This window comes from Phascolarctos cinereus, unplaced genomic scaffold, assembly GCF_003287225.1.
Source record: "Phascolarctos cinereus isolate Bilbo 61053 unplaced genomic scaffold, phaCin_HiC Scaffold_5;HRSCAF=322, whole genome shotgun sequence".
Taxonomy (NCBI): Eukaryota; Metazoa; Chordata; class Mammalia; order Diprotodontia; family Phascolarctidae; genus Phascolarctos; species Phascolarctos cinereus.
The window spans coordinates 59,490,200-59,506,608 of record NW_027555958.1 but is presented as its reverse complement, the minus strand read 5'-3'; the positions used below and the strand labels follow the sequence as shown (position 1 = coordinate 59,506,608).

Here is a 16,409-nt window from a genome sequence, read left to right as displayed (position 1 = left end):
CCTTTCTGGAAAACAGTTTGGAACTGGACTAAAAAATACTGTCTCAGCAATACCACTAATGAGGCATAGATCTCAAGGGGGTCAAAGACAGAAAATTCCTACATATAAAAAATATTTATAGCTGTACCTTTTGAAGCAGCAAAGGACTCAAAAGACAACAGATGCTTGTCTATTAGGGAATGGCTAAACAAACTGTAGTATATCAATGTAATGGAGTATTATTGTACCATATTAAATGAAGAATATGAAGAATTAGGAAGAACTTGGGATGACTTGTATGAATTGAAGCAGAATCAGGAGAACAATTTACATGACAACCATACCATAGGGTCTAGGAAAACAACAGTGAAAGACTTCAGAATTTGAATTAAGGCCCTGGCCAATAGTGACTTTAGAGGACTGATGGGAAAATATGTCTTTCTCCCTCTTGTGGGAAGTGTGTGGAAGGAGGCATACTTTTCAGGCGTCCCCAATATGTCAGTTTGTTTTGCTTGACTTTACTTATTTGCTACAAGGGAGAGTGGCAGGGGTTAAAGATGCCTTTGGGAAGTGATCTGATATAAAAAGAGAGAAGAGTATTTAAAACGTTTAAAAAGAAAACAAAACAAAATAAGAAGTACCCTATCCTTCAAAGTTACAGCAAAGTTTGGCTTCTGCTTCTGAAACTAGATAATTATGAAGAAAAATGCAAATCAAAACCACTTCTGAAGTTTCACTTCCTACTCAGCAAACTGGCAGAGACAACAGAAGGTTTGACAGTCAAAGGTGGAATAACTGTGGGAAAAGGGCATGCCAGTTTGATGCTGGTAAAGCTGAGCAGCGGTCTGACCATTTCAAGACGACTACAGGGGCCACCTTTTCTTCCTGCGATCCCACAGCTAGACACCTGCTCTAAGGAGATCAGCGACAGAGGCTCTACTTCCACCTGAACATTTGCCAATCACTGGAGAATGGCTTGCACTGGCAATAGTATGTGGGCAAAAGTCATTGTGGGAAGCCTGAAGTGAACTTACATTGAGTAAGTAAGTCAATAGAACTAAGAGAACGAGACAGACAATGGCTACAACAATACACGTGGAAAAACCAAAACAAAATGAACTTCTGCATGGTGACAGTGATCAATCACGGCCTTGAAGAAGAGAACTTGGGGCCTCCTTCCCTTCTTTACAGAGGGAGGGATCTCCAGGTTTGGAACATCGTTTACACTCTCAGATCCAGGAGATAGTGACAGCTAGTTTTGCTGGCCTGGATTTTCTTTCTCTCTTTTTTATTTTTTGTTACATGGAATTGCTCTGTGAGGAGGGGAAAGGGATATATTTGGAAATGAAGGAGATATAAAAACATCCATAAAATGTTTTAAAAAGGAACTACACTATTACAAAACTATAAAAATGCCCTTCCACATAATTCAATTTGTTCTTATTAATAAACATAGAAAATGCCAAACTTTTTAAAAAACATTTCCAAAAACGACAAAAAATTACTTGGTCTACATGTTACAGCAAAAAGTATTTTAACTATACCATAATTTGGCTTAAGGCTTTCTAATATATTAAGCTTAATTTTACACCAGTATATTTGTGGTAAAATTCTTGCCTGCAACATGGGAAACCTAGGTTTGCTTTCTGGCCAATACTGCTTTCTTTTTGGGGCCCGGCACATAAAAATGTGTGTTTGTCAAATTGACTTAAGGTCTCTTCCAAGTTTCTGTCTCCCACAGTCCAAATGGTTCCCACTGGACAAAGAATCACATAGACTGGCTAGTACAACTCCCTCATTTAACTGATGAGGAAAAGAAGGGCCAGGCAAGTTGAGTGATTTAGTCAAGGTCACACAACCAGCTAGTAAAAGAGCCTAGATGAGAACCCAGACTTCCTGGGGCTGAGGACTGAACAGCATGCACTATTGTGATACCCTTCTCCAGAAATGAAACATACTTACTGCAGGAGCCATTCACATAGGTAGTGAAGAAGATGGTGTTTTGTGATCCCCTAGAACAAGGCAAAGACAGAAAAATATTGCAGTTCAAATCCACTGCCCACTTTGATTGCAGTTCAGTTATGTTTGTTTTATGAAAAAGCTGATGCAAGTTTAACAGGTCCCATCTCAGGTAGAACAGCTTCTCCAAAGCCACCTCTTCAATGGGCTCATCCCAGCCTTTCCATTAATGTGACCTTGAGAAAGTCATTTAATATCTTAGGTTCTCAGCTTCCTCATCTGTAAAACAAGGGAGTCTGGACATATCTCTAAGGTTCCTTCAACTCTAAAATCAGAATAGAGTAGCGAGGGCACTGGACTTGGAGTCAAGAAGCCTTGGGTTGGAATCCTGCCATTGACATGCATTAGTCATGTGACCCTGAACAAATTGCTTCCCATCCTGTGTTTCAGTTTCCTCAATCATACAATGAGGGGCTTGGCCTTGATAAGTTCTCAGACCCCTCTTCCAACTAAAAATCTAGGATCATATGATCAATATATCTTACCAATTCATTCAGTGACCACCAAAAATGGTCCCAACCTACCTATCCAATTAAATAACAGATTGAAGAGTTTTTCAAATCTTAAAAAGGATCTATGATTTCATTCATATGGGGGGCTCCTTTCACCAAGGCAATTCTAAGGCAGTAGATAAATCCTTGGGAGAGGCCTGAGGCACTTAAAATTAAGTGACTAGTCCAGTGTCACATAGCAAACAGGTAGGAAGGATTTGAACCCAGGTTTCTAGACTCCAAACTCCAGTGGCCACTATACATATAAGACTGCCTCTATTTTTGAACCTTAAAGATGTTAATAGCTTGAAGCTATTATTTGGCTTTATCTCTAACTCTTCCTCCTCAGGAAACCTCTTTTGTAGTTAAATTTAATCAACTCACTGTAGCTGGCATACTTTTTTTATTTATCCTGTTTGCTTCCCTGAAATGTCCTTTCCTAAGCATTAAAGTCTAATCTCAAAAAACCAGCTGAAATCTATCTGTTCCACAGATCCATAGATCTGTTCTTGATCACTGATAGAACTGCTTCTCAAGAGCAAGGTTGTTGTTTATTTTTGTGTCTGTATTTCCAGAGCCTGGCATCTTTTTCATATCCTCATGTTTTCTCCCCAAGTACACTAAGTTTCCAGAACATGGGTGCCACCTCTTTGAACCCCTTGCTGTGCCCCATATGGACCTATGCACATACTTAGGCCTCAAAAAAGGATCCATTAACTTTCCCATCTTAAACAATAGTCGCCCATGTCCATGATCAAGAGATTCTTCTTTTGCAAAGAACAGTGTCAAGAGATATTAATGCTGGATATTAGTAACACTGAGCATGAGCCCAATGTATCTAACCAGAAAGGTGAAAATTTAGAGGAATGTGGAAGTTAGCTACAGTGTTGAAATAGTATTTGAATTTTATGTATGGTAGCCTGCGTGGGAAGCTACTGAGATTATCTGGAGGAAATGTCATGCAAGGTCATGCCTCCTTGAGCTAAAAATTAGACCCTGTGTCAAAATATCAGGATGCAAAATGTAGCCCCAGATGTTCTGGGACCACCAAAGATAGCAAACCAGCATTAGTCACATGCTGATTATGAGAACAGAAGATCTGTCTTTCTATACTGAAACAAAGACTTTAGCCAAGGGTACACGTTGATGACCCTACTTCAACAAAAGCTAGTGCACGTAAAGGGATGAACAAATATTTTGAGGGTGGCAGTGTAAGGTTGAATAAGGACTTTATAATTAATGAATTATTGGAAATTGTAATTTTATGTCCACATAAATCTTTTGCTGCAAGACTGAGCAGAATTGCTCATTAACAAGTAGTGTTAATGTGACTTCAATCTAAGGCTTTTACCAATTACCTGGATTTTCAGTTTACAGGGGCAAGACTGAAATCCAGCTTGTCCACTTAGAGACCATCATAGAAAAGAGGGTGTTAGATCTGAGCCTGTCTACTTGGGAATAAAAGCTATATAATTTCTAGCAGACAAAGCTAGGTTAGTAAGTTCTGGCACGAGCACCTGGGCGGTACAGTGGATAGAGCACTGCACCTGGGGTCAGGAAGAACCAAGTTCAAATCTGCCCTCAGACCCTTACTAGCTGTGTGAGCCTGAACAAGCCACTTAAGTCTGTTTGCCTTAGTCTCCTCATCTGTAAAATGAGCTGGAGAAGAAAAATGGCAAACTACTCCAGGACCTTTGCCAAAAAAACCCCTGACTCACCAAGAGTCAGACATGGCAGAAACAACTAAACAGCAAGAAGTACTGACAAAAAGTGCATGTTCTGAAAATGAACAGAGGAAAGTGAGTAAAGAAATTTTTGTGGTAAATAAAGCTGACCAAAATTTGACATCTCAACTCTAAAGAGCCAGTGAGGATACAAATCCATAAAAACAACTTCCATTTTCCAATAGAAAAATGATCAAAGGGCAATTTTTGAAGGTGGAAATATTAAAAAAAAACACTCAAGAAATGTTCAAACCCTGTAGGAGTCATAGAAACGTAAATTAAAACAGCTTTAAGATCCCATCCTATATTCACTAAACTAGTAAAGTAACAAAAAATTCTTTTGAGCAGGGTTACAGGGAAACAGGCTATCTACTACAGTCTTGGTAGGGCTATAAGTTGATTTATGGCAAGAGCAATGTGGCCAGAGTGACCAAAGGTACAATAATTAACCATATGATTATCATATCTTAGGGCTATAAATTGATTTATGGCAAGAGCAATGTGGCCAGAGTGACCAAAGGTACAATAATTAACCATATGATTATCATATCACATTATTAAAAGGGAAAAACTGCCTATCCATACAAAAATATTCATAGAAACTCTGCCCAGAAAGAGTGAAAAACTGGAAACAGACTAGTCTAAGCACTGGAGTATGGCTAAATAAACTGCGGCACATCAACATTAATGAAATACTTTAGTGCCTAAAGAATCTGTCATTTAGGTGGTGTGGGTACTATCTCCATTGGCAGAGATTGTCACCTTTCCATAATTCAGTATCTTTAGATGATGTTTGATAAGTGCTGATTTCAAGTACTACAAAGTCATTAAAAAATGGCAAATATGAAGTACATTTTAAAAATTAGGAAAGAAAATCAAACAAAGCAAAGAAAGAATGGGAACATATACATTTACTATGACCATACAAAAATAGCGATAAAACTTTATAAATATGCAAACACAAGAGAGGTCAGGAAAAAAAAAAGCATACCAGCTGTGGTTTGTTCAAAGTGTTTGTTAAATAAATTTTCTATTTTCATCAAAATGTTAGCAGTTTGCATTTTACAGTTATACTACATATTCTATTTACCTGTATTTGTTGCTTAGGCTAGGTTCATAATAAAACAAAATTAATAACAAAAACATCACCACAAGAAGTTAGCAAGCAGTTATCATCAGTGTATGAGGCATTCACAAGTTTGGAATACTGAACTTAGAAATTACTACAAAAGAGAGAAATCCTTGCACTGGATACAAGATTTAATGGATTTCATTTTATTTATTACACAAAGCACTTTGGTTTTAAAGATTAGGAATGAACAAGCATGCCAGAATCTGATTTAACTTGAAGGGATAATCCCTTTCCTCATCATTTAGCTGCTTTTAAAAATGTCTACTATGGGGGCACCTAGGTGGTGCAGTGGATAGAGCACCGGCCCTGAAGTCAGGAGGACCTGAGTTCAAATCTGACCTCAGACCAAACACTTGACATTTACTAGCTGTGTGACCCTGGACAAGTCACTTAACCCCAATTGCCTCAAAAATAAATAAACAAACAAACAAATAAATAAATAGAAATGTCTACTACTTGTTAGTTTTTAAAATTACTTGGAATTAGGGTTAGGGTTACACTACAAGAGTAAGAAGAATGTGCATACACTAATTCTTATTTAGCATCATAAAGGAATTTGATGGTCTATAAGTGTATTTTCCAGAAACTAAAGTTCATATCAATGTCTTTTGCGTCTATAGCCCTGCTTAATCAAAATCTTACTAAAATGTATTAATACATATCCTTGTCTTCTAAAATAATAGGCAGAAAATGTCTTCTTTGACATGTTCAATTCTTGTAACATGTTGCAGAAACACTGATGGTTTTACTGGTTACTGAGTTGTATAAAGCTGTTCACCCTTATACTATATGATCCCTGATTGCTATACTTTTTGAGTTCCTGTATTTGCTTTTTTCTATCTCTTAAGTTATATAACAATTATCACATTTTCTTATTGTCAGTATACTTGCCTCTCATAGACCATTCTCTTTCAACCTACTGTGGCTGGGAAATCTGATAACTAGAAGAAATGGGTATAAACAGTTTTAGCAAGGTCCTGAAGGCTCTCCTGCCAGAGAATCAGAAAAGTTGAAAAAGACTAGACTCTAATACAAACCCCTCACTTGACAGATGAGAAACCTGAGGCCCAGAGAGATTAAATGATATAAGATTCAAAGAGCTGACTGAATGCTAGCTATCTAGTCCAGTATCTTCAACTCAATTTAATCTTCCCTCACTTTACAGAAGAGGAAAGTGAGGTTCCCCAAATATAAAGTCATTTGCTCATGGTTCGATAGCTCATGGCAGAACTGGGATTAGAACCCAGGTCTCTTGAATCCCAATCTGGTGCTCTTTTCATTTCACTGGTTATGAGTGATGGAAGTATGGTTTAGTGTGCAGCGGATTTGCATTTTATGTGAAGATTAGGTGTTACAGAAAATTACCCTTGAAAATCTCTTTAGTTGTACCTAAAGCACAGTATTGTACCTTTACACACTTGCAGCTAGAAAGAGATCAGAGTTTCTTTAAAAGGTAGTTTGTATCGCTTTGTGTGAGACAAGCTGTTATTTTATTTTTCATGATCCCAGCTAAGTGGAACAGATAGGAAGCAGGACCTCTAGTCAAATAGAACAGGTAAGACTTGCCTGACAGGATATTGAGGACTACAGAAAAGGTGCTCTTACAGGGGCTTCTGCATGCTGGGTGATCCCATGACTACAGAACTTTCTGCTTCATCAAGAAGAGAGAGCAGAGAAAGTCAAAGGGGACATAGCAGGGTCCTCCACTGACCAGGGATGTTAGGAAGGCTGACTGAGGCTGTCTGTCTTCTTAGCTTTACCAGCCTAAGTAGAATCTCTGTGGGCGTGATGAAGATGAGGCTCTAGCCTCACTGTCAGTGGTATGAAGAGCACCAAGAAACAGAGGCTGACCACCCATTGACTTCTTCCACTTTACACTCACATGCTCAGTGAAGCATTTGGAATAGTTTATCGTCTGCTGTATAAGTCAAAATAATGAATATAGTTGCCCTCACCAGATCATAAGCCCACTCCAAAGGATGGATTAGTTATATGCCATTTCTGTATCATACACAAACATGCACGTGCACGCACACACGCACACAGAGATGTCACCCTCAGTTAGTTACTCACCACTTGGCCAAACATACTGCTTTGTGGATTTCTTCCCATTTCCCCCCAAAGTTCCTCGATACCCACAGGCCATTCTGAAAGATGACAAATGACTGTTAGCCCAATCCAAGGTCTACCCAGGCAGCTAGCTGGAGGCACAACCTTTGGTCAGAAAGCCCAGCACTGGACTGTGGCTAAGAGGACAAGCTGTTTGGTTTTCCTGTGCCTCTCGACATCTGAACCAGCCACAGGCAGAACATCTTCAGTGACTCCAGCTTCCTTTTTTTTTTTTGCCTTCCTCCCCTCTACCCCAATTCATTAACTGGTATGAACTTCTGTAGACTCTCCGCATTTGAAGTATTCTCTCACTGAGGGCTTCAGCAAGCATTTATTAAACACCTCTTCTGCACAAGATACTGCACTAGACATCGAGAATATAAACACAAAAATGAGAGTTTCTACCCTCAAGGAACTTTGGGTGGGGAGGAAGAGAATGGAATGCAAAAGCAATTACTCAGCACTATGTGCCTGCCAAGTGCTACGGTAAGCAATGGGGACACTTACAGACAGACAAGTCCCTGTTCACAGGAAGTTCACATTCTAACGAGGGGGGATAATACATATCTATAGGAGGCTTTCCCTGCAGGGCAGATGGAAAGGCCTAGTTAGTCCTGAGGTGTGGCACCAGGGTTAAGCCTTGAAGGAAGACAGGGATTTTGAGGCCTGGAGCACAAAGGATGAGCATCTAGGGAGGTGGCAGATAAAAGGACAAAGTTTAGAGAATGCATCTAGGGGTCCAATATGGCTGGAATGTGGAGGGCATAAAGGGGAGCAGTATGAATGGACTAAGGCTAGAAGTACAGATGGCAGCCAGGTTTGGGGGATCCTTGTGTGCCATGCTAAGCAGCCTGTATCTTATATCCCCAGAAAAGGAAAACGGCAGGGTTTTGAGTGGCTGATGGGTCAGACCTGGGCCATAAGAAGACAATTCTGACAGCTGTGGAGAACCCATCAGAGCGGAGTGATGAGAAGAAGGGAGACCAAGGAAGAAACTGCCACAGTAATAAGGGGGTAAGAGATAAGGAGAAACTGAACTACCTGGAGTTGTAGAGAAAGGGACAAGATAGGAAAGATGCAGAATCCACAAGACCAGGCAACTGATCAGTTATGGGGGATATCGGAGAAGGAAGAGTCAGGGATGACTCAGAGATAGTTTACCTGGGTGAATGGAAGGGTGTTAGAAAGTCTGGAGGAGTGCAGGTTTAGGGAAGAAGAAAAACAAATTCACCTACCTCAGGTGAAGGTATCTGGCAGGCAGCTGGGGATTTGTAACTGGAGTTGAGGGAAGATCTTAAGAGTATAATATACAGATTTGGGAGTCATCAGCACAGAGACAACTGAACTTATAGGAGCTAATAAGATCCCCTAGAGAGAGTGGCAAACACAGCTGAAGGAAGTCATGCAACTCGGCCAAGTGGGTCCACTACAGAATGATGTTAACTAATCTCAACTGGGTACTTCCTGGAGCAAGGCAATTCTCTTCTGCCTCTCTCCAAACTCTTTCTCTCCTCAAGCCTTCCACAGCACCCCCTCCACTCCTCTGCTGTGAGAACAGTGGCTATTTGCTCCCTCTTTTCCCTACCTTAACATCCACCCTCTCCATTATATACGGCAGTCTCTGACAAAGAGCTGATCCTTCTCCTTGACAGCCCATCTACACGTACCCTTGGTCTCCTCACCTTCTCACACTCCCGCAATCATCGATTTCCTCTTTCTATCTCCCCATATTTAAAAGAAAAGCATTGCTTAACTCCACTATTTTTGTAAACGATAAAACTCCTAGGAAAACTCTCTGCTCTCACTGCCTCCATGTTTCGATGCTGCTTTCTTTTGGTTTTCTCTTCCTACCCGTATGACCACCCCTGTCCTACCCGTATGACCACCCCTTCTTGGTCTACCCTGAGCAATCATCAGGCCCCTGGCTGTGCACGTGCCTCAAGGCCAGAGCCTGGGGCCTTCTCTTTTCTCTCCATACTCTCAAGAACCTCACTGGCTTCATGTACTCAGCTCCAGTATCTCATGAGCTCAACTCTCTATTATCAAGTATCGGAAATGTTGAACTAGGTGTTCTGCAAGCATAAGTCATTATCCACCCCACCCCCCTTACATCCCTCCCTTTTCCTAACTTTCTTATTTCTGTTGAGGGCACCAACCATCCATGAAGTCACTCAGCTGTATAATCTGAGTCAAAAACTTTGACCTTCTTCATCCTTCATAGCTAATCAGCTGCCCTCACAACCCCTCATGTATCTGTCTCCTTCCGTCTTTGGTCCTCACCCTAGGTCAGGCTCTCAGGACCTCTCACTTAGACTGTTGCCTCCTAAACGGTGTCCTTGCTTCAGGTATTATCCCTTCAAGCCATCACATTGGTGCACATCTGACCGTCTCCCTCCCTTGTTCCATAATTCCTAGTAGCTCCCCATTATCTCTGCAATGAGACACAAACTCTGACTTTCAAGCCCTTCACGACCAGGCCCCAGCCCCCTTCCAGCCTCATTGTACGTTACTGCCCTCCAAGTACTTTATGCTCCAGCCCAAGCAGCCTTCCTGCTGCTCCTCACACACAGGGCTCTCATCGCTTGCCTTTCAGTCTTTGGCCAGGCTGTAGGTACCCTACGTCTGGAATATGGTCCTCCTTCATAGCTGCTTCTTGGAATCCCTAGTTTTCTTGAAAACTCAGTTAAAATGCTAACTTTCTAAATGAGCAGTTCTTAATTTGGAACAAGTAAATTTATTTTTAAAATTTTTTTTATAATTATTTCAATTGAACTGACTTCTTTTTTAATCTCATGTATTTTATTTTATGCATTTTAAAACGTAATCCTGAGAAAAGGTCCACAGATTACAGCAGACTGCCCGAGGGGGCCATGGCACAAACAAAGTGAAAATCCTCTACTCTAGATGAAGCTTTTCCTGACTCCCTCCAGCTGCTGGTGCCTTTCCCCTCAGAAATTACCTTTTCTTTTGTACATACTTATACGCACATTTTGTCTTCTCCAATAGAATATAAACTCCATGAAGGCAGGACTACTTCATCTCTGTCTTTGTATCCCCAAAGCCTAGTATAAAACCTGGCAGATAATAGGTACTTAATAAATGCTTGATTGAATGAATTTAATTTCTTTGTTAATAAAACACAGTTCTTTCTTGATTTAAGAATGTAACAGTAAATACCATACTTACAGAAATTTTTAAAAAGCCAATCCACCATGACATACTCTAAAACACAGTTTAAGAGACATCTTCATTTTCTGTCCCGAATCAGGGGAAATGGGGCACTCAGTAACTGTGTCTTTCATGAGAAAGGAGGAAGGTAGAACTACATTATTTCAGACCCCAGGTGTCAGCGGTAGGAATTCCGTTCAGCACAAGAGCAATACTTAAATACAGAAAACCCTTTTCAGTTTATCTGCGTTGAGCCCATAAACATGTAAAACTTGGCTGGACTTACTTCAGAGCTGACCACCAAAAGGTAATCAGAATTCTGGGGGTTATAGGTCATTTGAGTCAGAGGATGAAAAGGTAGATCTGTCTGAACAAAATTCTTTGCAAAGTCAGATGATCTAAAGATTCTTCCTCCATGACTTCCTCCAGATACGTCCCCTGTCAAAATCACCTGGAAGAGAAGATGAATCATCAGATCAGGATAAAATCTGATAAGAACACAATGAGAACCTCCAGCAGAGTTTAGCTGAGAACAATCTGAGTTCACAAGCAAGCATTAGAAAACACCTTGAAGAAAGCTAAAAAGCAACAGGTTTAAATCCATATGCTTGCTCCTTTATGTTCTTAAGCTACAATATGTGTGCATCTACAAACTTGAGACTATCAAGAACTACTTGGATGATTTCTAAGCATTCCATAAATATGAATTAAGTCACGTCAGTCTTCAGATGTTACATTGAATTCTCACTAAAAGGCTGTCTATGGTGGGTTCATGTGGTGGCACCAACTTATAGCCAAAACTGCCTTGCAATAAAAGTCTTTTGGTACTTCAATAATTAAACCCACTAGGATGGAATTTCATCCTAGACAGAGCCTTCTTTATTCTGAAACCAACTACAAAGAGAACAGTATTATATTGAGGTTCAACTGTATTCATATAGTATTAAACTCACTATAAAATCAGACATTTTACTCTTTATATAAAAGTTTTCTGTTGTATTAATGGATTTCTACAATAACTAAACTTGCCACCTTAGTCTATAAGGTGTATTCTTTAGTATTAGAAAGCAAAGACTCAAACCTTCCCAGAGTTTTCAGGTCCAATAGCCATTCCGAATTCAGTCCGAATGAAGGTGTTATTGATGAGATTTGTGATATCCTTAAAGTTCTTTCCATAGTCCTCACTGAATGAGGAGGAGAAAAAGAGATAGAAAACAAAATCATTTAGAACAGCTTCTTTCCAAACCAAGGTAGAAGTCCTCTGAAAGGCTTTTACGATTCTATAATGCAGAAAGAACACAGCTAGAGAAACAAAAGTTCTTCATGCTAACTTTGAAAATACTTAAAAACGTTAGATATTTGGGGCAGCTAGGTGGCACAGTGGACAGAGCACCAGCCCTGAAGTCAGGACGACCTGAGTTCAAATTCGGACTCAGACCAAACACTTGACACTTAGTAGCTGTGTGACCCTGGGCAAGTCACTTAACCCCCCAATTGCCTTAAAAAAAAAAGTTAGATATTCATTCTGACAACTTTCCCAGCAGATAAGTAGGGAAAATAAAAAGCCAGTGAGTGATCTTATGCAAATCACCTAACCTCTCCGAGCCTCCTATGTAAAATTGGGAAGTAAATACTTGCTCAGAAGGTTATGATAAAAGCAATATGAAAAGTAGCTATAAAGATAGGTTATTTTTATTAACACAACTACCACTTTAGTTCAAGTCTTGCTACAAAACATTAGATCACTAATTTTCATAGAATTTAAGCTTTTGGTGGAAAGTTTAGGCTTTACCAATGGGTAAACAGTCTGTAATTAAGAAGTAGTTTTCAGTGGCTTAATAGTACAACCCTAGGCACAGAAGTAAATATTCTATGAATGACATTACAGGCAAAGACTTATAAAATAACAGTGCTATAAGGGACCTTAAAAATTCAGTTCTATCTCCTAATTTTACAGATCATGAAACTGAGAAACAGAAAGGTCGAGTCATTTACTAAATATCAAATTTCTAACTAAATGGAAGACTTTCAATCCAGAACTTGCCTTGTCTTAATTTTTGTGAGATCATTTATTACAACTTGAGGTCTTCTTCTACCTGGGCAGGATCTATAAAAATATATGTTGAATTGCATGGAAAGAAAAACGGGAATCTGTGCATTTATGTGGCTGATTTCTGACTCTAGACACCATTCAACATCTCTTATTACGCACCTGAAAAGGCAGCTCTCTTGGTGCACTAAGGCTGGGCCTGAGAGTCACAAGGACGTGGCCACTGCTCTGTGGTGCTTGGGTTACAGCGATCCCATCGTTTAACCTCTCAGTACTCTAAGCAATTCTCTGAGACTCTAAGTTATAGATGAGTTGCTGATCTGTGTCAGGGGAAGGAAGTTCCTATAGCAGTTCCCCACACTGATGGAATCACAGATGTAGACCCCTCCCAAAAGAAAAACTGCCTGCCACAGAGGATACAAAGACAGAAATGGAATCATTTTACCTTCTAATAGGCAAAACTACCAGTCTACACGTACACATGCCTGGGTATTATCTATACTTCTTTTCTCTTTCCTTCGGAGCAGACAGAGATCCGAAATTGTCTTTGTTATCAATATAACATAAGGATAAGATAAAAGGTGCTTGGAGGGGAAATACACAGAAGAAAAAAACAGAAAGGGCCATAAGAAATAGAACTTTTTTGTAAAAACCAAAAAATTATAAATAATTCATATATGTGGTTTGTATTTATTCAAATATTTCTGAGCTTGGTTACTAAATTTAAAAATCATTTCTAAAAAGAACGAGAGAACTCATCCCCTTGCCTTCATCTGCCACACCTTAATATCAGTCCTATGTAACAAATGGCGCCCCAGTCGGCAAAGCAACCTTGTACGAGGCAGTGGAGGCATAGTGCCAAGTGGTATATGTGGCAAGAGCACTGAATTTCAAATCAGGGAAGTCCTACACTTAAAGTGTAAGCTTAAAACAGGCTGTGCTGCTGCCAGGTAAAGCCCAACCTCCCTCAGGAGGAGCTCAGTCTCCTTCCCGCTTCCGCTGAGAGCACTAGGCACATGACTGCCATGCTGCCCTCACCTACTCTCACTCTACACAGCCAGTCATTTGCCAAGTCTCGCTGGTTTGGTCTCCCTTCCTTACCCGTGGCATCAATCTCAGCTCTGGCCTTTGTCACCTCTTGTCTCAGCTAAAGCAGCTGCCTGACTCTTCTGGGTCCACCTGGCTTAAGTACCCTTGTACTCCAATCCCTGCTTCTCAGAATTACCAAAATGATCTTCCTTTGGTACAAGCCTGATATGTCATTCTCCTACACAAATTTCAGTCACTCCCTGCTGCCTCTGGATAAGCTCTTCCTTTAGAACTGAAAGCCCTCTGGCATCTGCTCCAGCCCATCCCTCCAGGCCGATCCCATGTTACCGCCCATCACGAACTCAACACTCTGGCCAGACTGGCTCCTTGCTGCTGGCCGTACACGAGGTTCCACCTGCTGTCTCTGAGCCTTCCAACAGGCTGCCTCCCGTGCCTGATGTGCTCCCCTTCAGGCCCCGGAACCTCTCATTCCAGCTCAGGAAGAGCTTTCAAATTCCCACTGCTATGAATGCACCCAGGCCCCCAAATCTATTCCTATTTATTTGCATCTATTCTACATTTACTTCTCTGTGATTATGTTGTATCTTCTCCCTCACGGAACATAAATTCATTGAGGGCAAGGACTTTCTCATTTCCCTGTGCCTAGCAGTACCGGATAGACAGCAAGTACTTAATATCTGTTTATTTATTCTTAAAAAATAATTTAAAATACTGAAATTTTCAATTCAACATAAAGATGAATTAGGATAACTCAATTTGGAGAATGCTGAAATAGAATTTACTAATTTTCACAAACATGAAGGTCATTTATATAGAGAATGTTTTCAATTACCAATAGAAACTGCATAATTTAAAACTAAATTAAGATAAGAAATTTAGATGGACATGAGGGAAAATTTCTTGACAGTAAAGGTCTGTTATCCACTAGAATGAGATGAGTGGTTACAGAATCTCCAACCCCATCCTTTACCCTCTCAAAAAGCAATATAGATTGTCTGTGTTTAGGAAGATTCATAGGACCAAAGATTTATAGAAGGGATCTTAGAAGTTATGTAGGTCAAATTTTCATTTTACAGATAATGGATCTGAGAGTCCAGGGATGTGACAGGGGCAGGGCTCAGATCTATACACCCAGGTCTTCAAACCTCAAATGCTGCGCTCATCCCTTTGTACCACATTGGTTAGAATTTAGGAAAGCAAACTAAATGATCCTAAAAGTCCTCTTCTAGACCCAAGAACCAATAATTTGCTCTCCAAAACAAAACAGGCTGTCTTCCTGTAAATTGCTAAGAATTCTTAATAATCCTTTCTTGATCTTACACTGGTATTTATTATTTGCAAACTAGTATCACTCTGCTGGAAGGGACACTATGAAAGAAGACTTCTGGCCCTGAAACAACAGTTCTAGAGTGAATATGAAATGGAGGTTCTCATCTATCTACTCAAGAGCCATTGGTTGGGGTCCAAGTCTAACACTTAGACTCTCCAGGATCCCAGAAGGCTGGAATTGAGCTTCACATAAGACCTGACACCGTTAATCGGGGATAGGACTTCGAGGAAGTCACAATGACTTTTTAAGGATTTTTTGATGGAGATAGCCTCTAAACATCTGTGGGGCTACATCTCTTTGATTCCTTGGTGGGAGCCAACACTGCCATTCATGGCTGAAAGGCAAAAGTTTCTGCAGCATGCTGAAGCTAGAATAGCTTTAGTAGCTTAAACCTGCTCTAAGACTTTTGGGATACCCTGCATGAATGGAATTTCACATACAAAAGCATACTAGGCTTTACACATATTAGCATAGTTCCCAGAGACATAAGATCTTTATTGTTCTGTTCCTGACTCAAGCTCACCAATTCCCATAAGATTAGCCAGTCCCCTTGGAAGGAGTTCTTTCTTTCAATGATATTAAAACTACTCTCAAGCTGTCAGGGAGGCAACCATAATCAGCGTGGGGGTGTGCACAGACTTGTGAAGATTTGAGCACCAAATAGGTCCTTTTTAGTTACAAGACAGCCAATGTTCAAATGAGTACTCACTTCTCAAATACACTTACAAGTCTCACCTTCGATAAAGCTTAGACTGTCCAAAAGTCATGATTACCAATGGGACATGAAATGTGGTCAAGACTAGAATGACCTGGAGAGAGACAAAAGCAAGCTATCAACACTTCATTTGGATGGATTTATTACAGAAATAAATCAGTTACTGGTAAATAATACATGTTAATAGTTAAACCTTAAATTATCACCATGTCAAGAGCTACTCTGAGCCAAACATGGGGCCTCGCCAAAATTTAAGATCACTTTAAATCATGAAGCTAGACTAGCTTCCAGCTTCTACACAGGAGATATTGGGGTTACTCATGGATTTCAATATAGGAAATATTTATTTACTTTATAGATAAATACTACTGTATTTCTGCAGAGTACTACTGTACTGCAGAGTACAGGTATTCCATGTCACCATCACGTTGTTGATGGGATGTACCACTGCTTCGACAGGGGCATTACTCTCAGCAGACAGGGTAATAATGCAGCCAATGTACCTACAGTGGGCACTGAGAGTGCTACAACTTTAGGATAGGTATTAGGCAGGTTGGGAAACCTGGAATCACTGGGGAAGGTCAGTTTACCACTGCACTGAGAAAACGGGGACACTAGTATTGGTCTTTTGAATGAGGAAGT

General features: G+C 40.2%; 1 protein-coding gene across 3 annotated transcripts in view; it reads right to left on the bottom strand.

Annotated features, from left to right (window-relative positions):
- The window catches only part of SORT1 (sortilin 1), a 69,076-nt gene that overhangs the window by 21,693 nt on the left and 30,974 nt on the right, over positions 1 to 16,409 (bottom strand). For all 3 annotated transcript variants that reach the window (XM_021000686.2, XM_021000692.2, XM_021000701.2), the window contains exons 3-7: positions 15,788 to 15,861; positions 11,704 to 11,806; positions 10,909 to 11,073; positions 7,419 to 7,492; positions 1,942 to 1,991 (exon numbers count right to left, since the gene is read on the bottom strand). In XM_021000686.2, the coding sequence (XP_020856345.1) occupies positions 1,942 to 1,991; positions 7,419 to 7,492; positions 10,909 to 11,073; positions 11,704 to 11,806; positions 15,788 to 15,861 (466 nt within the window). The remainder of the gene's footprint in view (positions 1 to 1,941; positions 1,992 to 7,418; positions 7,493 to 10,908; positions 11,074 to 11,703; positions 11,807 to 15,787; positions 15,862 to 16,409) is intronic.